Source organism: Melopsittacus undulatus, chromosome 8 (genome assembly GCF_012275295.1).
Source record: "Melopsittacus undulatus isolate bMelUnd1 chromosome 8, bMelUnd1.mat.Z, whole genome shotgun sequence".
NCBI lineage: Eukaryota > Metazoa > Chordata > Aves > Psittaciformes > Psittaculidae > Melopsittacus > Melopsittacus undulatus.
In genome coordinates this window covers 18,555,734-18,578,672 of record NC_047534.1, presented here as the reverse complement: position 1 = coordinate 18,578,672, position 22,939 = coordinate 18,555,734, and the positions used below count along the sequence as shown (strand labels likewise).

The following is a 22,939-nucleotide window of genomic DNA, read 5'->3' as shown; positions in this document are numbered from 1 at the left end:
CTCCCTTGTATCCTGAAGCTGATTACACAATCCTGCCATGATCCCTCCATCCACTGGACTACTGTACAAGAAGCAAGCAGAGACAGTCTCCTGGAAATGAGCAGCAAACAGGTTTCCCTCCCTAGTGCCCCACCCCAGGAATGAGAGCCAGGTCCTGAAAATGGGGGACACAAGAAGGAACAGCAGCTCTGCTATAGCAAACATGTTGAGACCTGGGCATTTGCTCTGCCAAGCAAGTCACTTTTAGAAGCAGGAGGCCATGTATCAACCTCTGCATCATCTCCTCACTCCTGCCGACAATCAGGGATATGGGACCAGACATGAACTACACTGCACTGTGACTCTATGGAGCAAGCACCCAGCTGTCAAATCATCTTGCCTGCTGCCATTTCAGATAACACAAACACTGTCAACCTGGGGAGTAGGGGGTAAGAAAAATCCTTTTTTTCAGTCCTAGTTTTTCTGTAAGGAAGCACAGGCCCCATCCCAGGCATCATGCGAGACTGTGCCCACACAGCATTAAATATTCCTGTCTGTGAGCAGCATTCCCTTAGGACTACTGTACTGCTCAGTAATACACATAAGGTTCTTACAAGGAATATATGTTTGTAGCCTTGGTGAAGACCACTGTGGTCTGAATTTCAAAATTAGTTTTGCACCTTTTAATATGAAACAACATGAGCAGCAGGAATGGCAGAAAATATTACCAGGAAAGGGGGAGATAAATTGCAGCAACTTCTGTACAAGAGCAGGTGGTAAAGGGCTGACTAGCCAGGCCTCCAGCCTGGTCCCTCCAGTTTGGCCAGCCACATGAAGCTGCTTGGTAATCCCAGCCTGCACTAGGAGAAGCCCCTCCTTGGAGGCTGCTGTAGGTGTCTAGATGCCTGGAAAGGGCTACCTGCAACTGGGTCAGGACTCCCACTCCACAATAGGCAGGTCCTGGAAGCCCTGTCCCCCTTTCCCTGACCCACCCCTATTTTCCAGACCTGGAAAATGAGATCCAACACTTCCTGAGCCAGGTGGCAAGAAAAACATTCTTTGAGATCAAATGGGACATTGCTGCCTTTGCCATCTTCCTCATCTTTGTAGGTGAGTACATAGCTCAGCACAAGGCATATGCCAGACAGCTTCTCTAGATGCTGGGCTTGGCAGGCAGCTGCCCTAATATCAGCAACATATACAGACCCCAGAAGCACATCCCTGGAGGAAGAACGCAGAGTGTGAGCACTCCATTTACATTCAGCAGGCAATGGCAGCAACAACAGCAAAGTACAGGGGCCCAGAGGAAACATATACCCTGTGTAACCTCCCCTGATTGCAAGACCACTTTCATAGCTATGCCACCACCTTGCCTAATGCTAGCAGAGATTAACCTGCCTGGGCTCAGATGGCATTTGTGGGGTTGCCATACCCTGTGTGATGTACATTACTTCACCCAAAGTGCTGCAGTGCTAACCAATAAAAACTGAAGCACACAGGGTACTTGTTGAAATGCAGGGTGCTGAAAGGGAGACACAGAGGCTAATGCCAATGTAACTGCCCACTTTTCTCCAGGGCCTGTGTTTCTGCTGCTACTCCTGGCACTGATCCACTGCTGCTCCAACTGTGATTCCCCAAAACACAAGGTGATAAAACCTAATCTGTTCACACAGGCATGATCTGGGACACCCAGGATCTCTCAAGGCTGCAGCCTGCCCTGCAGTATCTTTGTTACTTGTCATAAGGGGGGAGGTTGGTGGAGGCAGAGGAGAAAAGCGGGCAGAGCATTCAACAGACCCTGCTCTCCCCTGCAGAAACATACTCCTGTCTCAGAAGAAACACAGCTGAGCCACCTTGGGGGGACGTTCACAGGGGAACTGCCAGGGAATGAGGGCAAGGAGAAAGATTGCTTTCCCTCCAGCTAGAAGCTGGAATCCTTCCTCAAACTCACAGTTGCTGATCAGCAAAAACGTGCTGTGCAGCATCCTCACACTGAGATCCCTTCTGGGATGACTATGAAAGAATGTCTATGACTATGAAGGAATCATAGGCCCAGCTATGATTCTTTCAGGGGTTTGGGCTTTGGCCCTTCCATTACAGGCTTAATTTCCAGCAGGACTGAAAGTGAAGAACAGCTGTCTGAACACCAAATCATAAAATCAACCACGTTGAGGTTGGAAAAGAGTTTTAAGATAAAGTCCAACCATTGCCCCAGCAATGCCAAGGCTACCACTAAACCATGTCACTAAGGGTCTCATCTACAGGGTATGTGAACACTTCCAGGGATGGTGACTCCACCACTGCCCTGGGCAGCCTGTTCCAATGCCTGAACACTCTCTGTGAAAAAAAAATGTTCCTAATATCCAGTCTAAACCTCCCATGGCACAGCTTGAGGTCATTTGCTAGAAGAGGCAGCACAAGGCTCTGAAGATGCCTCAAAGCACAGGCACAATATCTGGGAACCGTTCTAGTCCCTGTAGAGACATTTGGAACATATCACCAGTGAGCCAGCTTCCTTTATGTGCTCCATCAGCTTTAGAAGCAATTTACCTCCGTCTTCCCAGGGGACACAAAAGCGTATAAAGATGAAACTGCTCTGTGCAAAGGAGCAGTGATTCCCTCCTCCCTATAGCCTTTGTAGAAGATGCTTGGGGCACCAAAGAGAAAGTTGCTTCTTCATCCTGAATATCAGCAATGCCTCCCATTTGAAAAGCATTACCCCCTTAGCTAGCATCCTTCAGTCCCAAGTAGAGCCAGGTTTTCAATTGGTACAGTCCCTCTGTTTTAGGATGATGCTTTGTGTCCCCATAGATGAAGCCTTTTTTGCTGGGACACATACAAGAACAAGAATGGTCTGATTCTGTCCAGAGAACACCAGTTCCAGAAGGCAATACCCTGAAAGGCAGCAAGGCACCTACTTGTGAATAGAAGTGGTAGGTGCATACCTTTCCAATGTTCCTAGCATAGCTGGAAGGCAGAATTAGCCCAGGCATGTCAGGTGCAATGCCAAGCAAGTCCTGGCAGTAGCAATACTTGAGCAGACTGGCATCAGCACACACAAATACCTGCAGTTTTAACTCCAGGTCCAGGAAAAAAATTATTATATCTTTACAAACATTTAGTCTTAGCTGAGCTCAGCAAGTAGACTTTCTTGTCTGCTCTGTGCTGAGACACTGGGTGTGGGATAGTTCTCGCTCTCTGTGACTACTCTGTGGACAATGCAGAAAGAGCTGCTCAGATTGAGATAAGAGGCAGTCAAAAAATAAACTTCACCACTCTCTTACTACTCTGCTGCTGTCATTAGCCTGCTGCACTGCTGTTGCTGAAAGATACCCAGCAAGTGTCTTCGCCATCTTAGTTCAGGCAACTAATTCCTTCTTGAAGGGCATACAGAAGCTGAGCAGCTGAGGCCCATGAATCAGTGTCTTCTGCAGTTCCAGAACCAGCATTGTCCAGGCAGCAGTAACTCAGCTGCTAGACCCATCAAAATCAGATAGCCAGTGGATCTAAGCAGTAGACCTCTATCTCCTGAAGACCAAGTATAGATTCCCTCGGAAAAAGAAAGGTGCCCTCAGGAAAGGTTTCATTCATGAGAACTATAGCATCCCCAAAGCAAGCTGCTAAAACAACAGAAAATAAAAACCCAACCCAGGAAAAGGCAGTCTATTTCATTTGGTTGCAGCTGCACAGCAGTGTGTGCGTGTGTCCTGGGCTCAGCTGTAACAGTTATTTTTCTTCTTCTTAGTAGCTGGTACAGTGCTGTGTTTTCAACTTTAGTCTGAGAAGAATGCCAAGGAGTCACCAGAGTGTGGCCCACAGCACGTATGAGTTGCATTTGCAAAGTGAAGGGTGGGGTGGGCTGTCAGTAGTTATTCCAGTATCAATCTCACTGTGCTGCAAAAGCAGAGCCTTTAGGGCCTTCTGCACTCAGAAGTTTAGTAGGGAAAAAGAGAGAGACTTTAAAGTCTTTTAATTGGTGGACCTTATTTTATCTTTCAAATCAAGGGGTACTAGCCCAGGGCATTGGGCCAGCCTCTCCTGCTGAATGCAACTCACCTTGCTGTTGCTCTGTTCTGTAACAGTAACCTTGTCAGTGTCCTGCAGCACCTAACCACTGTCACCCAGCAGTTGTCCAGACACCGCATCAGAGCTGTGTGCCAGATCTGGAACACGGACAAGTATTTCATTTTGCACACTACTGCCTCCAGAGATGCAGAACAACTATTTTCATCAGAACAAAACAACACACACTGGGTTGTGGGCTACATCCCCAGCAGCAGGAAGCTGAGCTGGAGAGGATGCAGCAACATTAATTGGACTGCACATACTAGTGTGAATTAAAAAATGAGCCTCTTCAACACCCAGGGTGGGTTAAAGATGAGCAGAGACAGCTCCAGAGAGTTTTATTAACTATAAAAATACTCTCTTACAAGAAGCTGTTAATGGTGAGCAATTTCACACATGCACAAGCACTTTCTACATGGAGAATGGTCTGGAACAGAACAAGGGTTGGTAAATAAATACTCAGGGTCATGACCACAGCTAGTCATAAGGCTAATTGATTGGAATCAGTAATGAGTCTGCTATTGCATCAGCCCATCCCAGTCTCTCTACCTTACTTACATTTTTCATTAGTCATTAACAGACATATTCACCAGTCACAGCCTGATACTTGCAGGCTCTGTTACCACCTATAACCTGTAATATTAGCATGCATTAGACCAAGCACAGCACCAAATGTCCTCAGGGAAGGAGGCAGCATCAGTAAGAAGGCCAGCACTAACCTACTTGGGATCCCTGCAATCTCAGAAAGGGATGGAAAGGAACATCACACACAAGGTAGGCCACATATGCCCAGAGCAGAGGCCTATGAAAAAAAAACCAAACAAAACCCAACAAAACCAAACCAAATAATAAAAAAAATAAAAACTCAAACCCTCAAAGCAACATACCTATCTCTTAGTCTCCATCCTTGGAGCTATTCAAAATATACATATATATGTATAGACATAATATGGTCCTGGGAGACCAGCTTTGGGTGACCCTGATTACGCAGGGGAATTGGAACAGGTAGGCTGCAGAGGTTCCCTTCCAAGCTCAAACATTCTGTGTCTCGTCCTTTTGACCACAGTGCTCTGGACAGCACCTGGAGAACACCAGGATCCTGGTGTTTTGAGGAGCTTGGTGAGCCTGCAATCTTTACCTCAGCACACAAGTAGGCACCTTGGTAAGGTACTTCAGTGAGGAAAGCCACCAGAAACACAGGCTGGGCAGACGTAGCTGGAGCCAAGCAGGACACAGGTGATGCTTCCTCATCACTTAACAGACAGCTCCATGAGCAAACCCAACCCAGCATCAAACCCTGCAGCCTCTTCTGAACATGACCATCAAGGGAAGTCTGAAAAGTACTTCAGGCAGTACTCAGGTGTCACTGGACTGAGGCTACACAAACCAAGCTGAGCCTTCAAAGAGCTGCCCATTTCTGCCCTCAGAGACCACTACTCTCCTCCCAGTAAGACGAATAGTAATCTAGCATGTATAACTAAGAACAACCACTCACTCGTAAGAGAGCACATGATCTTTGATACTCTTTCATTCTCAGCACTGACAGCCCACAGGAACATGGCAGGTCTGATTATCTTTATTTTTCAGTTTCCAAAGCCTAGAAGGATGAGTTACATACTGTAGTATCCACAGGTAGGCAATAAATTGTAGAACTGTAATAGCCACGTGCTACTCACTTTGGGTTTAATAACAGGATGTGAGACTGCACAGCTGTGCTCAAGGTATCAAGACAACTCCAAAGGCTGGCAGTGAAAACAAGATACCAAACCTGGAAAAAAATAATTGGCCAAACTAGGGCTTAGAAAAAAATATATATTATCATATTAATGCCGGGGGGCAGGGAAAGGTAAAAAAAAAAAACCCAGCAGATTATCCCCAAAGGGGAATCAATAATATGGACAGAATGGACAGGAAAGACAGAACAGGGAGAAGCTGGGGGCTAGTCATAACCACATCTGGACCAGATCATAAGAACATATTTCAGTGCAAGGAGCAACACGCCCTACACTTTTCATGGTGTGTTAAATTACTCTGTCTTCCCCCCTTTCCAGGCAGCTCACAGCCCAGCAGTTAGTTACAGCACTGTGTGCAAATACAGTTAGTGAGAGTAGTCCACAGCTCCCCATCCCCTGTAATGGACTAGTGTAATTAATCACAGGCTTGGAAAGTGTAAGCTACACAATGCACATGAGAACAAAGACAGGAGCAATCTCTTGCCAACAATACAGCATTGCTCGGTGACCTGCTTATGCAGCAGTCCCAAACAAAGCTACTAAAGCTGTGTCTCAGGATACATTGACCCTACCCTACAGAGAGCCACAGGGTGGGTAGTGAGCCATAGCACTCTTCAGGCTGACCTGGACTCAGCTGGCATATTTAAAACAAAGACACTGGAAGTGCTGTAAAGGCTTGGAGACTTCACAGAGAACTAATACGGCCTGTAGTTCCAGTAACTTGAGAAAACAGAGATCTGGAAAGGTAGAAGAAAAGCAAGTAAGTTTCCATATCCTTTGGGCAACAGCAGAAAGAGCAGATAACACACACATGACAATTGAGCTTTACAGTCTTACACACTGCAGCTGTACACTGCAGAAAGGTAGATGTGCTGCTGTTGTCAGTGAACAGACTTGGAGCACAAAGTTACTTGCTTGAGGTGGCAGCCAGCTCAGCTGCAGAGTTGGTACTGAACATTAGTCTACTGGAATCTAGTGTGCTGAGGTCTCCATGCCTCCTCTCCTGTACCCTGGCATTTTCTCACAAAATCAGTCTCATGACTGAGGACACAAAAGCATCTACCTGCTCCCACCTAGTCACTAGTTCAGCAAAGACTTCTGCCACATTACTACACTTAGCCCAGCTGGCTGTCTGCTAGCCAGTGCCAGCCAGCTCCCCAGCTCCAAGAACATTGACTCATCACTTGTTTTCAGTTTATACGTAAGTTATACAGAATAACATCACATCAGAGTTTTAGATCTGAGGTCCTCTCAAAACCCAAAGTTTAAAACAAAGCCCTTTTTCTAAGGCCATTACCTTGTCCTTCAGTTGCTGGCAAAGCTGCAGTGAAACTGTGAAGAAGACAAGGGCATCATTTAACCATGGGACAACACATTCCACTTTATGGACATGGCTGACTTCATACCGCTGATTGCCAAACTCGCTGTAGTGGGGAAAAAAAAAGAGCACAGCTTCACACACAACAGCACAGAGCATAAAAATCAACTGTTGTCTGTTCTCACAGAGGAGGCTATTATGATTTCTACTACATTTAAAACAACAACTGGCACAGTTACAGAATACAAACTCTCAGTCTACCTCTGACTAGACTTAGAGTTAAGCTAAATCTAAGAGCATTAAGTTAGAAACTTTATCACTTTTCAGAGAAGCACAAAAGCCAGAAATGCAAACAGCAATGCAAATAATGTTCATTTTGGACAACTCTCATCTCTAGATGAACTCATGGTACTGTATAGATGGACTGCATCCTGAAAAGTCACATCTTTAAGCAGGCCTTTAAGACCAAGTCATTAAAGAAGCACTGTTATGGGCACCTGCACATTCAAAGGCACAGCTACAGCAAGTGACTGCACAGCTGCTTCATTTAACAGATGCTACTATTAAAACTACATACAGCCATTTGAATCTCATCCTCAGCATACTCCTACACCTGTTACACACCCCTGACTGTACTTACAATATGGCTCCAGGGTTGTGTAAAATGGACCCTCCAGCAAGCTTGACATTCTAGAAGAGAAGGAAAAGCTTTTAACACTGTAAATAAACTACGTAGAAGGACACTTAAGGTTTGCATTTTCAGTAGCCTGACATCAAGAAATGCCTATCCTGTATCTGCCTGAATACTCCATTAATAGGGAATCCATGACATTTGATCCCTTCACGAAAAAGAATCCACACAGTCACTGAGTCCAGCTTAGCTAACAAAAGTAAGATGAGAAGATCCAGGAGAAAAACAAAAGAGATTTTCAGGAAAAATATCCTTACAGAGGACTGCATTCCATAGAGTTTAAGAGTTTCATTCTGTTTCACAACATACCATGCTGACCCAAATGCAATGGGTAAAGCAGAAAATTATCCATTAAAACTGTTCAGAAAACCAAAGATGCAACTTTAATGTAAACTGCAGTAATACAATTATGCCTTCCGAAAATTACACAAAATTATAAACTATTTTGTAAGATAAAGCATTACTTGGCAAAAAAAAAAGTTACTGGCTTTCTCCAGAGCACCAGTATTTTCTTCTGGGTTAAGTGTCCATGCCCCAGACTAGATTTAGAGTCGGTATTCTGTCTGCAGCGGATATAAACACAGACCCTTAACATCAGGTAGAGTCATTTCTGCATCATCTTCTGCATCCCACATTGCACCACGTAACAGTGCATCCTCACAGTGGGACACAGAGAAGGGACAATAAACTAAGCTTAAGAGATAGCAGGTGTCACCTTGGTTGTGCTGGGCTGCAGCACATGAAGTTGGTAGACAGTCAGGCACAGCTTATTCAGGTTAATATAGAAATTCACAAGGACGTCTGGAGGCAGAGCAGGAGTGAACATTTTCTGGTGAGAAAATAAGCAGTTTCTTTGTCAGTTAAAGAACCATTATTTCTAGTGCTGGGAAATCACTACCTTTTTCTAAGCCATACTACAGTTACCCCATAGTGAGCAGGACAGGAAAGAAACAAAGACTATGTAGCTTGCATGCAATGTTTGTTCCTCTTGCTGCACTTGACAGAAATGGCATATGCATGATGGTGACAAAAGAGGATGGAGGTAGCATTCACAAGGCCAAATCATCCCTGGACAAGATTCCTGGGAAGAGAATAGAACTTACTCTCTAAGAAAGAGTCCTCATGCCCAAGTCATCTGTTTTCCTACAGGAAGATTCAGAGAAGCCAAAAATGCAGGGTTTGCACCTACTTCAGCTCTCTTTCTGCCTCAGGAAACACTTGGAAACCCATTTCCACCAGGATGCAGCACAATATCTTAACTGTTGCATGCTACCAGACTGTATGGAGATCTAAACGATGACACACTTACGGTGAGACCACTGGAGGCAATCTCTGGTAGAGTTAGAGTGGCTGGAGTGGTAAGCCGATTTCGGGCTCTCGATAGCTGTAACATCACAGCATCCATAAGCTACAAGATAACATAGAGTACACTGCTGAGTGACAGTGCCTGGACAACTGTAGATAGCATACTGCAGAATTCTACAACCTTTTGCAAGTGTTATAAAAATCACCCAGCAATACCGCTTTCAGCTATTCAGGCACTTACTGGAAAAGGGTGGCTCCCACATAAATGCAGTTTAACTGTTACCACTGTCATAGACACTTGTGATACAGGCAGGAGCCTTAATACCAGGGACTGAAGAGGGAACAGCTATTCATTAGAAGAACAGAACATGAGATCAATTACTGATGCTACAGAAGCATCAACAAACTCATTATGAGCTCTTCTGAAGAGCATTAAGGAAAATCAACAAGCTGTGTTCTAGTTATCCTCTTTCCCCCATCACAGATACAACAACTGCTGCGTGGGCCCCCCCATTCATAACCATCTATGAGCTAGGGCACTAGAGAAAAGAACCAGCTCATCGTGAGTTCAATCCTGACAGAAACCACAAAGGCTTATTCAGGCAGACTTCCTTTCCCATAAAAATGTGGAAAGCAACATGTCTTTTATAGAGCTCAAAACCGCTAAGATGAAGGCACGTTATGACTAATTTCTCACCCTGCTTCCACACAGAAGTAAAAAAGCTTTAATTCTCAGTTTCTTCCCATTAGCAGCCCTTGCCATGGGGACACTAAAAGGTTTAGCTTTCTCACATTTTATATTGTAATGGATTCTAATGAGTAAATTGAAGCTCTGGTAGCTTCAGTAAGCAATTCCAAACAAAGGGCTGGGCTTTATTGCCACTCAGCAGCTGGTCTGTATCAAACCAGATATACTACTAGCAAGTAGTACTTTCAAACTGTCAGTCACGAATACTCGTAGCAATCTTTTGACAACTACCTTGTGTCTTCACTTGCTGTAAGCACTGATGGGGAAGAGCATAAGCTCTGGAATAACATACTCCAAAAAAGATCTAGAGAGATGCTTACAGATTATCACTGTTGGCAACAAGGCACTGACTGCTCACTAGGATGTACAGTCCTGTTACTTATGCTAAACTGGCATAGATTCACTCCAAATATGAGGTCACATGGTGTCATGGTTTAAACCCATGCGGTAACTCAGCACCATGCAGCCACTCTCTCACTCTCCCCTTTCCCCATCCCCTTGGACTGATGGGAGGAGAATTGGAAGAATGTAAAGCCCACAGGTTGAGATAAAAACAGTCCATTAACTAAAGTATAACAGAAAACTACTACTACTAATAATAATGATAAGGGAAATAACATGGGGAGAGAATAAAAAACTAAAAAGGAAAGGGGAAAAAAAAAACAATAAACACAAGTGCTGCACAATACAATTGCTCACCACCCGCTGACCGATACCCAGCCCAACCCGAGCAGCAATCTGAGCCTTCCACTTAACTCCCCCCATCTTATATACTGGGCATGACGTGCTGTGGTATGGAATACCCCTTTGGCTACTTCGGGTCAGGTGTCCTGTCTCTGCTTGCTTCTGGCTTCCTCTGTCCCTCCTTACTGGCAGAGCATAAGACTGAAAAGTCCTCGATAAAGGTAAGCATTACCTAACAACAACTAAAACACTGGTGTGCTACCAACATTGTTCTCAGACTAAAGTTGAAAACTTAGCACTGCACCAGCTACTAGGAAGGAGAAAAATAACTGTTATAGCTGAATCCAGGACACATGGATACTCTGACATATCAGGTACAACTGGGGAATCCATTTCCAGTACAAGACCCATGACAGTAATGTACATTAACTGCCTTTAAAACAGCAAATGGAGGGAAGAAACCACACAAGTAGAGAATGCTTCCTCCTCACCTTGAGAACCTCCGAGCCTGTTTTGAACTGGTAGTTTACATCTCTGTTCATAAGCAGGTAAATGGCTTGGTTAACATGGTTTCTAGCATCCTGGATCTGCAAAGGCACAAACACAGTCCTCGTAAGGAAACACTATGATTCACATTAGGAAGTAGAGGTTATCTCATTGGCCCTAAGAAGATTGTGACTTCTCAAATGTTAAGACCATTTCTGTCTAAGTACCAGACACTTACTAACACAAATCTGCCACTGATGCCAGATGCATTATTGGGTTCTTCACTCAAGGACTGGAGATGCATAACAGTCTGACAGCTACAACCTGCATTGTCAATAAAAATATTGCTGCTGCCCTGAAGAAACACTGATATCATGCACTCTTATCCTGGGAAGACTCTGATCATGACTGCTCAGATAGGAATTTTCACTGTTGATGGTGAGCAGTCAGATCTAACAAGATGCATAACGATTTATTTTTCAAGAATTATTGCGGCTAAAACCAGTGACAAATTACATCAACAGCAGCAACAGTGAGCAACAAACATGGATTTCCACTATATTTGTAAATTACAATTGTTGAGATTGAGAGTTACATATAGCATCAAGAGGCTGCCATCATACCACTTGTGTGGCACTTGACCAGGCTGAGAAAACAGCTGGCTCAAGTTGCTGTCAAGCAAGTCCACTTGTAGCCAGGAGATAATTACCAAAGCAAGGTTAATAGGTTATCCCACTGCTTTCACAGGAGTAAGGACAAAACAGAGGAAGGAAAAAAATGGCTCTGGGAGAAAGTGACTTGTGCTCAGCTCCAGGCAGGAGCAGGAAAATTGAAAATGGGTAGATGAGAGTGTGCAATACATGGAAAAGGTAAGCAGGGAAGCCTGTATGAGAAGCAGCTGCTGGAAGATAGATAACACAGCTTGGGATATTTGCAGTGTGATATATCTACACTGCTTCCCTGCACCCCTAAATCCCAGCTGAGCCTTATAGAGGCCTCCCTGCCATAGATCTGTGTACTGGTTCTTTCTCAGCTAGTGCTCAGGGACGCTCTTACAAAGCATAAGGCTCTGGAAGTTACAGAGAGAAGAAAGAGATGATAACGTCCACTGCCAGACTGCAAAGATATTCTGCAAGTAGTTGGTCCACAGCATCTCCAAACATCACCTCCAGCCTTTGTATCTTTCAAATGCTTCTGAGCATGCTACATAGTTCCTGTTACTCAACTCAGCAATGACAATCCTGCTACTATAAGGACTTGCTTAATTCTTATTCCCTCTTGATTTTGCTGTTTTCTAATCAAGTTTCTCAAAACTTGTGTGCCTGCACCTGTGTTCCTCAGAAATGTGCCTATAATACAGTTTCTTACCAATGGTTTTACTTTGCACAGAGGAACAAAACTTCAACTGGCACCACTCACTAAGTGAAAACTCACAATACTTCAAGACACTAATTTTTAATTCAGAGGACAAAGATCACCACATAATCACTGTAAATGCTTCTGTACAAAAGCCCTTCAGGCACTAACACCTGAACAATATTAAAACACAACACTTGCAAGTAAATAAAGGAAGGTGTTTTCCATAAAATCTGGTAGAAGCCTATCAATCAGGCAGCAATAGAAACCAGCCATAAAACAGGACATGCTGCTGAGTGTTATCACAGAAACTTCCTCGACTTGTTGTGAGGCATGAACAAACCCAGTCATGCTTGGCATTACCATTTTGAGTACACGATTCTCTAGATTTCTACAAAGTTAGCAGGTAGAGGTTTCACTCCACTGCCAAGGCAGTTATTGGAAACAGAACTCAATACCAAATGCACTGATCACCTAGAAAAATCTGAGCTATAGTGAAGCAGGTGGAATACATCTTTCTCCAACCTACTCAGCTACAACAAAATAGCTGCAGGAAACTACATCTTCAAGATCAGGTCCTGAAATCAGGTATTTCCCAACAAAAAGGGGGGGGAAGAGATTCAGTGTTCTGGACAGCCAAAGCCCTTCAGCTATGCTACAAGAGCACAGTGTGGTGAGTTTTACTCTCAGCTTAAAGAAATATTTCTGTAGGAGAATGAAAGCAAGCTACTCAAAGTTGCTTTAAGTGGCTTTTTGCCCTGCTAGCCTGGGTTTTACAAGCAGACACAAGGCCAGTACTTCATAGCCACCCTAGGCACACCTTTTGAAGCATTATGACTGCTATGCAGACAGCCTTCAGCTCACTTGTGTTTCAGGAACAAGCAGGTCCTACCTCTCTCCCAGCACCATCCCTGATTTTAATTGCATCTGTTTCCTCCCTTAGTTTTTGCCACTGGAGTTAATGCGGGATGGACATAACCTTCTCTCTTGGAAAGCAAGGGGCTATAGCTTCTGCTTGGAGGGCACACATGCAACAGAGAGGTAGACATCTAAAGTTAACAGTACCTGCTGCAATTTCCACTGCTTGTCTTCCCGAAATGCAAAATGCAAGAGCTGATTATTTCTGGGCATTTTCAGACTAATGTCCTTGAAGAAAGAAACAAATGCATGAAAGCAAGCAATCCCCACATGAAGAACATTTGAGACTTCCAGTCCCCCTCTGTTCTGTCTCCCAGACCATCTTGGCAAGCTGTTTTCAACTGTCCTGGCATGGCCAGAACCTCAGTCCTCCTACAGGAAGGTGTTAATACAAAGGGCAAGTTGAAAGGCATTTAGTGAATCATGCCCTAGGCAGGTCACACAAACTCATCTCAGAAGGCCAATGAGGAAATTTGATATTAAACAACAAAGGTAGTAAAAGCCAGGAATCCCCACAGAAGTCAACTCCACCACTCACCACAGAGTGGGGGTAGGGTGGTGTTAATGCTGGATCTTAACAAATTTCAGTTGCTGAAACATTAAGGATTTAAGCCCATTAGGGAAGACTGACAAATCATACTTATTGATCACTGATAAAGCATAGTAAGGATGGCCTCTACCTTGAGGTCATTGAAGTGTGAAAAGGATGACTCCCACCCCTTGATGGTGGTTCAAACCACGAAACACTGCAAGTACTCACAGCTTGACAGAGGGCATCTCCCTGTAGTGTCAACACTCCTTTCACCTGGTCTGTGCTGAAATGAGAAGAAAGATCTGGGCAACACTAGTCACAGGAGGCAAGAGACGTACTGAAATATCAATCTAATGCCACCCCTGCCTGTCCCATGTAGCTGACCCCCCACGGTTCAGCTGGGTTATGCAGATGAACTCCACACACACTTTCATGTCCTGAGACCTTGGCCTGTGGCCAGCTGCTGTCATGTTCTTTTTGAGCCACCTCACTCTAACTGCCCTGACTAAAACATTATGTTTATTTCTGATCCTACCCTAATTTCATGTATTATCTATCAAGAATTTGGTTGCTGTTACAGCTCTAGCAGGCACAAACACAAATATTAAGATTACTTACTGACTTTGAGTGCTAGGTTGTTCATATGGGAGTTGAAAGTTACACATACACACAAGAGGAAAAAAAAAATACAAACCAAAAAACCCCACACCCCAAACCCTTTAAAAGGTCCTGCAAGAGGGCTTACATATATAACAAACAATGAGGGAAGACTGAAGCACCAGGGTCTTCAAGAACTCAGTTTAGCCACACCTTACATTTTAATACACTAGACAGACTCTTGATATCAACACTTTCTAAGATTCACCCTGCAACAATAACAATAACAAATGAATACTAAAATCAACTTTAATATCTAAAGAATGGAACCTTCAAACCCAATACAGAACCACTGCATCATTCTATAAAATGTTCACCACGCTGTTTCTAAGGACTAAGGTGTACTACTTCGCTTGCAACATCTGCCAGAGTGCAGCTATTCAGACCAAGGCCTATGCGGAAGATCAAAAAATGGACAGCTACTTCAGAAGAACTGCACTTCTATAAGCACCTTCCACACCAGGTCTCAGTTTGCTGTGTGCAAAATATCTTTCTTACTGTTGTTTTAGAGAGATTAGGACAAAGGTAAGATTTGTCCACAGTCAGAGTCAGAAACTGAGCCAAGAGCAGAATTCAGGTCTTTTAATTACAACTCCCTGCACCTAGAATCAGGAAAACACCTCTTGGCAAAACTGCTGACAGTAGCACACTGATGCTACCCACCAGTGAATGGTCATTAACCAATGACTATGTTAGAGGTGTTAGTAGGAAATGGCACAAGTCTGGCTAAGGCAGCCCTGAAACACAGCTACAGACTGTTATGTTAACCTGCTAGAAGAGTCTGGTTTTCCTTAAGGCAAAATCTTGTATTAAATAAAACCCCTTTACTCTTGGGGTGCTGTAAACCTTTGCATCAGATGCTAGAGGAACAGCACCCTGCACCACAGAGAAGAGCCCCTGACAAAAGCATAGCTCCCACCAAGTGACCTGGCAGATCAGCAGCAACCCACTGACCATGATCACTTACCCAGATGTGCTCAGCACAAAGTTCTCCTGCTTGACAGCTCCTCCCAAGCCACTGGCAGGCAGGGCAAAGCGTTGAGAGGCCTCCTGCCCAAGAGAGGACACAGTAAGTGCTGGAGTATTCACTGAGGCCTAGCACACCTCAAGCCAGAGACAAAGAGAAGAGAAGAAACTCAGATGCCAGCAAGTGGCCAAGTGCAGAGCGATCATCTTTGCAAGCCTCCTACAATCCACCTAGCAGAACACATGGATTTTACTTCATCCTCCTGCAGGACATACGAGAAAGCTGGAGAGGGCCTTTAGACAAGGGCCTGAAGGAACAGAACAAGGTCTTTAACCTGATGGAGAGAGGAGATTGAGATGAGATCTTAGGCAGAAGTTCTTCCCTGTGAGGGTGCTGAGGCGCTGGCACAGGGTGCCCAGAGAAGCTGTGGCTGCCCCATCCCTGGCAGTGTTCAAGGCCAGGTTGGACGGGGCTTGGAACAACCTGGTCTGGTGGAAGGTGTCCCTGCCCATGGCAGGGGGTTGGGACTGGATGAGCTTTAAGGTCCCTTCCAACTCAAACCTGCCAGGGATTCTATGACAGGTGCAGACCAGGAGAAAGTTCAGTGCATGCAGCCCATGGCAAAAGGCCTTGTAAATCCCGTGCTTCAGCTGTCACTCTGCATAGCCCAGTCCAGCCCTGCATGCCTTCAGGGCCATGGCAGTGGCCCTTTCTCATCAGGCTCCCTGCTCTGGGCTGCCCAGTGTAAGAACCATTGGTCCCTTACCCACCTGGGAAGGGTGAAAACCAGCCCTCCTTACTGGTTATAATGGCTGACAGTTGTCATTTAATCACGCTTTACCCTTAAATATCTAACAAATTCTTCAAAATGGACACTACATATAGGGATACTGCGGGCTATTGTCACCTGCTACTGAGTCACGTCTGGGTTGGCACTACAGCACTCTGACCTCTCCTGGCACTCACCCCAATTACCTCCACATTTTTGTGTCTGCTCCGGCATCAACCAGGAACCCCCTCAGAAACCTCAGGGCATGAAGAAGCTGGGTCTGCTGAAAACTAACCTAGCAGGACAGCAATGAGCTCTTGTGCACACAATCCCCTTTGGCCAGTTCACCACCCCCCTGCCTAGAAAAAGCTATACACAGCAGCCTAGGCTCAGGTTGGCTGAAAGGTGCTGCAGTCCTGGTTCAGCTGAACACATCACACAGGTGAAAGGGGCAGGTAGCAGCACAGAAGCAGAAATTTTGGGTATATCGAGTGAAGGATGGTTATGAAGTGCATGCTGCTAATTACTGCACAAGTAGTAGCTTGTCAGCTAAAGGCTATCATGCTCATTTCCACCATCACATGACAGAGTTACAAGCAGATCCAGGTTCTTTGTTATAGAAGATATTCCCATCTCATGCAAATGCCTGGCAGACAGGTCTGGCTGCTTCCATGGGCCTTTTGAAAGCAGCTCTCAGCAAAGAGGGACAAGAACAGAGCAATCTAAAGGAAATCAGCTTTACGGAGTCCCCAAGATCAGAGGGTAAGCAGACACCTGAGACAGCATCAGACATGCATAAGGGACATTTCTGTGCACCTTCTACCAAGACTTTTTTCCTCCAGGAGAAACCTACCACCCTTCCTCACATGGGAGAGCAAACAAACCCACAATACAAAAAAACAGATGAAGCAAATTAAACCTTACCTTCAAAATATCCTGCAGCTGTTTCAAAACAACATGGACCTCTTCTTGTAAAAGCCATTTAAATTCTTCTTCCTACATTGTAGAAAGATAGCAGTGGAATCATTAGCAGTCAAACACTGGAAACAGATCTCTCAGTCACACATGAAAATTATTCGAGTTCTAAGTATTCTGCTATGTCCACATCATTTATATCACATGCTAGTAGAAGAAAAATATTTAGTCCTGATTTGTTAAAGGGCCTTACTCTCCACCCTAACCAAATGAATCATCCTTATTCTTGTTTTGACATTGTTTCACAAAACAATCCTCATACAAATCACAGGATTGGGAAATGCACAAGATGTGAATTTCAGGGAAATGTGCAGATACTGCTGCTTCAAAACCTGGGACATCTATTTAAGCTGCTGGATGGGCTGACCCTGGCTGTCGGGCAGCCAGATACCCACTCAGCCTCTCCCACTCCCCCTCCTCAACAGGATAAGAGGAAGAAGTGAGATGAAAAGCTTGTGGCTGAGATAAAATCTAATTACCATCACAGGCAAAACAGACTCACCTTGGAGACAAATTAGGTAGCAAGAAACAAAGACAAAACCTAAAACGTTTCTCTTTCCCCATCCAGTAACATTTTACCAGGCAACAGCAGCCTAAAAATAAACCTAAGCTGAAAAGTGGGTGGCAGGACAGAAAAGCTGAAGACTCCCCATCACCTGGGCAAATTCAGGAAGAAGTAAGTTCAGATCTGGTGGCACCACCTCTAGCCTCAGCCAGCAGGGAAGCCTGTATAGAGCAGATCCTCAAACAACACAGCTAAGCATTGCTATTAAACCACAAGGCCCCATGCTGAAAATCATCACAGAAGCAGGCAACAGGAGCAAGCAAGGGACAAAGAAGAGATTGACACTTGTTGCCTTAGAAATTTTCCACATGGACACTACTAGAAGGGAATGAATTGAGCAGGTTGCCCACAGAAATCATGGAGAAGTGTGGTCAACTCAGAAAATTTAAGCCTGTGGTTTCTCTGCTAGACAGTCCCTGCTCACCATCAAAAACACAAAATAACTACTCCCTGATGTGCTGTCACCTTATGCATGAGTTATCTGAATAAAGAGTAAGACAAGGCCAGTTCTGTTTCCACAGTCACCCAAAGCATGTACACACCTTGTTACCCTTCAAACCAGTGTGGCGGCAGGACTACTGACTTTCACCATTTAATCGTGTTTTGGGTTCCTGGGAATCACACCAATATACTGGATTCCTTGTTCTTTTGTTCTCTGTTACACTTGCTCTCCTTCAGGTTCACAAAGGAACAGGACTCACGCAGGTAACACAGACATCTTAAGTGCCTCCACCACCCTACTGCTGCCATGCACATGTTTCCACTGCACCATCATTGGTATCTTTCACCCCCCAACTGACTGCACAAGATCTTCCTGCCCCAGTATTAATTTTAGACTAAGTCAAGTTCATTCACCATGTCTACTCAACTACATGCCTTGTGTTTTTGGGGAATTCAGTCATAGCATTCTAAAATACAATAACTTTAGAAAACCATGGTTTTCACATGTGGCTTTCTGCCCAGCCCAGATGCATCTGTCAAATTCCCTCCTTGGAGAGGAAGCTTTCACTGCTTCTTGCAGATTGTGTTCAAGGAGGCATCTGCAATATCAGCAGGTCCAGGTCTTCCCTTACCTTTATCAAGGCAACAAGGCTGCTCTGAAATGTATTACAGAATCACAGATTCATTTGGGTTGGAAAGAATCTTTAAGACTATTTGGTTCTAACCCCCTGCCACAGGCAGGGACACCTTCCACTTTCCACCAGACCAGGTTGCTCTAAGCCCCGTCTAGCCTCACCTTGAACACTGCCAGGGATGGAGCATTCACAACTTCCTTGGGCAGCCTGTTTGAGTGCCTCACCACTCCCACAGTAAAGAATTTCTTCCTTACATCTAACTTAAATCTTCCCTGTTTAAGTTTTAGCCCATTACCCTTTGTACTATCCTGCCTATCATTTGCTGAGGCTGATCCTCCCCCAAGCAGGATGCTGGGCTATGAAAAGCACCAAGGTCACGTAAACTCAACTAGAGATTGACGTAGGCAGGGCACTCACCTGCGCCCGGACCCGACCGCGGCCAGTGCAAGGAGCGGCAACAACCCCACTGCATCGGCGGCCTGCGCCAGTGGAGGCCAGCTCAGTGAGGGCCGCCACAATACCTGAAGAGGGGCTCTGCGAGGAAGAGTAGGGCTGAGGGCAGCACAACACCGGAGCCGGAGCTGGCATCAAAGCCCCACCGCAGCGCAGGCAGCGGTGACAGGGAGGCATTCACAGAGCGCCGCAGCCAGCCAGGGAGCTGCGGCTAACCGCCCAGCCCACTAACAGAGGAGGAACCGCCGCTGCTGCTGTCCCCCAGCCCAACCAACTCACCAACACCTTCCGCTCCACCTCGCTCGCCATCGCCGCCGCCATCCCAGCATCCGCCGCCGGCCCCGCCCCCTCGGCTATATCCCCATTGGCTACAACCACTGCTTCTCTGCCCGGCAACGCAGTCGAGGCCTCGACTGATTGGGCAGCACCGCGCTCCCTGAGCAACCGAAGCGTGGTGAGGTGACGTTAAGCGAGGGAGGAATAGCGCCGGCGCGTGCGACACTGGTACTGATAGGATGGCACCAGCCATCGCTGTGATTGAGAGGTCACTTTGGGTAAAATTGGAACCCCAAAGGCAAGCTGTGTACCTCCTGTGTTTTCATTGCCCTTTGTGGAGCTGTTGGAGCGAGCCTAGAGGAGGCCACTGAGGTGCTGCGAGCAGCTCTGCTCTGGAGCCAGGCTGAGAGAGCTGGGCTTGTTCAGCCTGGACAAGAGAAAGCTCCTTAAGGGGAGACCTTAGAGCAGCTCCAGTGCCTGAAGCGGCTGTAAGAAACCTGGAGAGGGGCTTTGGAGAAGGACTTTAAACAAGGGCTTGCAGGGACAGGACAAGGGGGAATGGCTTTAACCTGACAGAGGGGAGACTGAGATGAGATCTTGGGCAGAAGTTCTTCCCTGTGTGAGAGGTAATAAAGGGTTAATGAAATTTTGCTTTCGCCAAGCATATGTGGCCTGCACAAGAGAAAAGCTTATCAAACATGACCATCCTGTAATGTAACACCAGTGAGAGAAACTGAAAAGAACTAACACCCACAGGACTGGTCAGAACTGGCTCAAGACCCAGGGTGAAAAGTTCACCTTAGAGGAAGACGTCTTACTTCATCCCCAAAGACGACCACCAGAAGGCAGAGAGCATGCACTGAAAGGAGGAGATCAGGATGGACTTATGGAAATCCTTTTGGAGAAGCAATTGTAATAGTTCCTCCTTGTTCCCAGGATAACTATGAATATGTATTTGGCTGCTACAGTAGAGAATGGATAAAAAGCTTGTGTACGGGTACAACGGGGCACCTTTGGCTATGGTCATGCACCCAGCGCTGGTTTTTTTGATCCATTGACTTTGTCCCTAATAAATTTTTTCATGCCTGTGAGGGTGCTGTGGCGCTGGCACAGGGTATCCAGAGAAGCTGTGGCTGCCCCATCTCTGGCAGTGTCCAAGGCCAGGTTGGATGGGCCTTGGTGCAACCCAGCCTAGTGGAAGGTGTTCCTGCCTGTGGGAGGGGGTTGGAACTCTATGAGCTTTAAAGTCCTTTCCAACCCAAACCAATCTGTGATGATTCTGTGAATAATGGGTAAAGACTTGGAAGTCTCATCACTTTTCTCTCAAAACTCTGAAACTGTAATAAGTTTATTCTGGCATTGAAGTCTCTTTGCTGAAGTTAGTGGGTTTTAATGCTAGATTTACTGTAGGTGACAGGTAGCAAAATAAAGAGCACCATCATCTTCACTGCATCAGTGAGGTGGCTGTGGAATGGAAGGCACTGTTCATTCACAGAGCGCGTAAAATTTTGCTATTACCTGTTTCTGCTGTAGGCACAACTCGAATGGGGTGGCCCAGCTCCCCCACCTTCTGCATTGCTTTTAATTACAGTGCTAAACCTGATGTTTTCCTTACTGTAGCACCTGCCGTTCATATTAGCTAAAGCATATCAAGTGCTAGCCCCTTACACCTCAGTAAATGAACATCTACTGCTGTTCAACAGCAACAGCTGCCTGGATCATCAAAAAGCAATATTGTGGAGCTTGCAAACACTTCAGTTAGGCTATCTTGTCCCAGGAAAACCCACTTGCTGCTGAATTAGTGCTCTTAAGAATTAGTGCCCAAAAAGCACCAAAAGCCAAAAGGACAGGTGCTCCAGACAGAGCAACTGGGCACCAGGCTCCCAGTACCTGGCCAACACAAGAAGTCACCAGCATCAGAAAATTCCTGGGCCTCCACCTCTCAGCATCCCTTGATTTAATACTAAGCCTTCCTCCTCCTCTTAGCCCACATGCACACAGTCCTCTGCATGTACAGTCTGGAATCTATCCCAGTTAATCCTTTGTAGTGCCTCACGGACAAGATCAGGCTTCTGCAAGGACCAAAATGCTCTCAGGCATACTGCTGGTTTCCAGCATCTCTGAGTTTTGAATGTTTTGAGGAATACACACAATCCTTTAGTGCCGCACTTGAGGTTTGATAGGCTTTAGGAACTGTCACAAGAACATCATGTTATCAAGAAAAGTTTTATTCTTTTTGCCAGTAGCTTTGTTAATTGCACAAAAAAACCCCCAACTTTTTGTTTTGCCATTTAAACATTTTCACACATCCTATTCTGAATGACAAACATTAATTAAAAACAAGGCAAAAAATAAAAATTCACAACCTTAATTAACTATAGGATCTATCATTTAGGGAAAAAAAAGTTTTTCTTACAAGCTTTCCACAAGTGTCACATTTTCTCTTTAAAAAGGAGGGAGTCAAAAAAAGCAAACTGCTAAAACAGAAATCCTCATAAAAGGAACTTTACAGAATTCTCAACAATATTAAGACAACACTGACTAGCCAGTTTTATTAGAGCATCTCAGCTTCCCCCTTTTTCCTCCCCCAAATCTCAGGTGTAGAACAGATGAAGATCCATGTTCAGAGGCTACAGACATAAATACAAGAATCTGAGAGAGACTGACATGAGTTCATCTCAAACGGCATCTGAAGCAGTTGGGTTTTCACTGTTTCCTCCCTCCTCACTTCATATCCATGTCAGAGCCCTCAGTCTCCTCCTGCTCCTCCCTGGCCCACCGATGAGTATATCTCACCCTCCAGCCACTCCACATCCACCTTCCTCGCCAGGAAGCTGCAGTCAGTCTTTCTCAGGATAAATTACAGTGTTGAAGTAGTCTGCACCTGCCACTCCCACATAAATAATCAAATCCGTTTTGAGTACTACAGTATTTCTGGAAAACAAAACCTGCGGCAGCAAGGTGCTAGGGAGTGTTTCTCCTGCTCACAAATACAGCTGAGTTCACTATGAAATACAGGTCACGGGACTTGAGACCTCCTTTTGTACTCTCACTCCATCCACAGGCACCACGAAGTAAAGAAGAGGGAGGTCCTCCATTCCCTTTGCTCAGACCCACTCATCTTCACTCTCACCCAAAAGACCTCCCCAGGGACAGGTCGGGGACGCTGCTGCACTGGCTCAGCACAGTTTCATTCTTAACCAGACCTGGAATAGTACCTTCCTTTCCTCCCAAAAGATTTCTCATAATATAAAACCAAAAACTTACCTCCTGCCCCAAAAACACCATTTCCCCAGATGTTCTCAATACACAATTCATATAAGTGATTTCTTAACTGCAGTATGTTTAACCAAGGACTTCTGATGCTAACAGCTGAGCTCTTCTGG

The 22,939-nt window shown here is 45.4% G+C and overlaps 1 protein-coding gene across 2 annotated transcripts; it reads right to left on the bottom strand.

The window, feature by feature from the left end:
• Positions 1–5,564: 5,564 nt before the first annotated feature.
• Positions 5,565–19,614, bottom strand: ROGDI (rogdi atypical leucine zipper). Of its 2 annotated transcripts, none has more exons than XM_005150648.4 (11): positions 19,557–19,614; positions 17,133–17,204; positions 15,440–15,522; positions 14,044–14,098; positions 13,431–13,511; positions 11,015–11,110; positions 9,096–9,194; positions 8,502–8,615; positions 7,736–7,785; positions 7,075–7,201; positions 5,565–6,514 (listed from the first exon to the last, which is right to left on the bottom strand). In XM_005150648.4, exons 1-11 carry the CDS (start codon positions 19,596–19,598, stop codon positions 6,473–6,475), a joined length of 861 nt encoding a protein of 286 aa, XP_005150705.1. In that variant the 5' UTR covers positions 19,599–19,614; the 3' UTR covers positions 5,565–6,472. The 2 variants fall into 2 exon arrangements, with proteins under 2 accessions (XP_005150705.1, XP_030906274.2); XM_031050414.2 differs by lacking the exon at positions 19,557–19,614 and adding an exon at positions 19,242–19,427.
• Between the last annotated feature and the right edge of the window lie 3,325 nt (positions 19,615–22,939).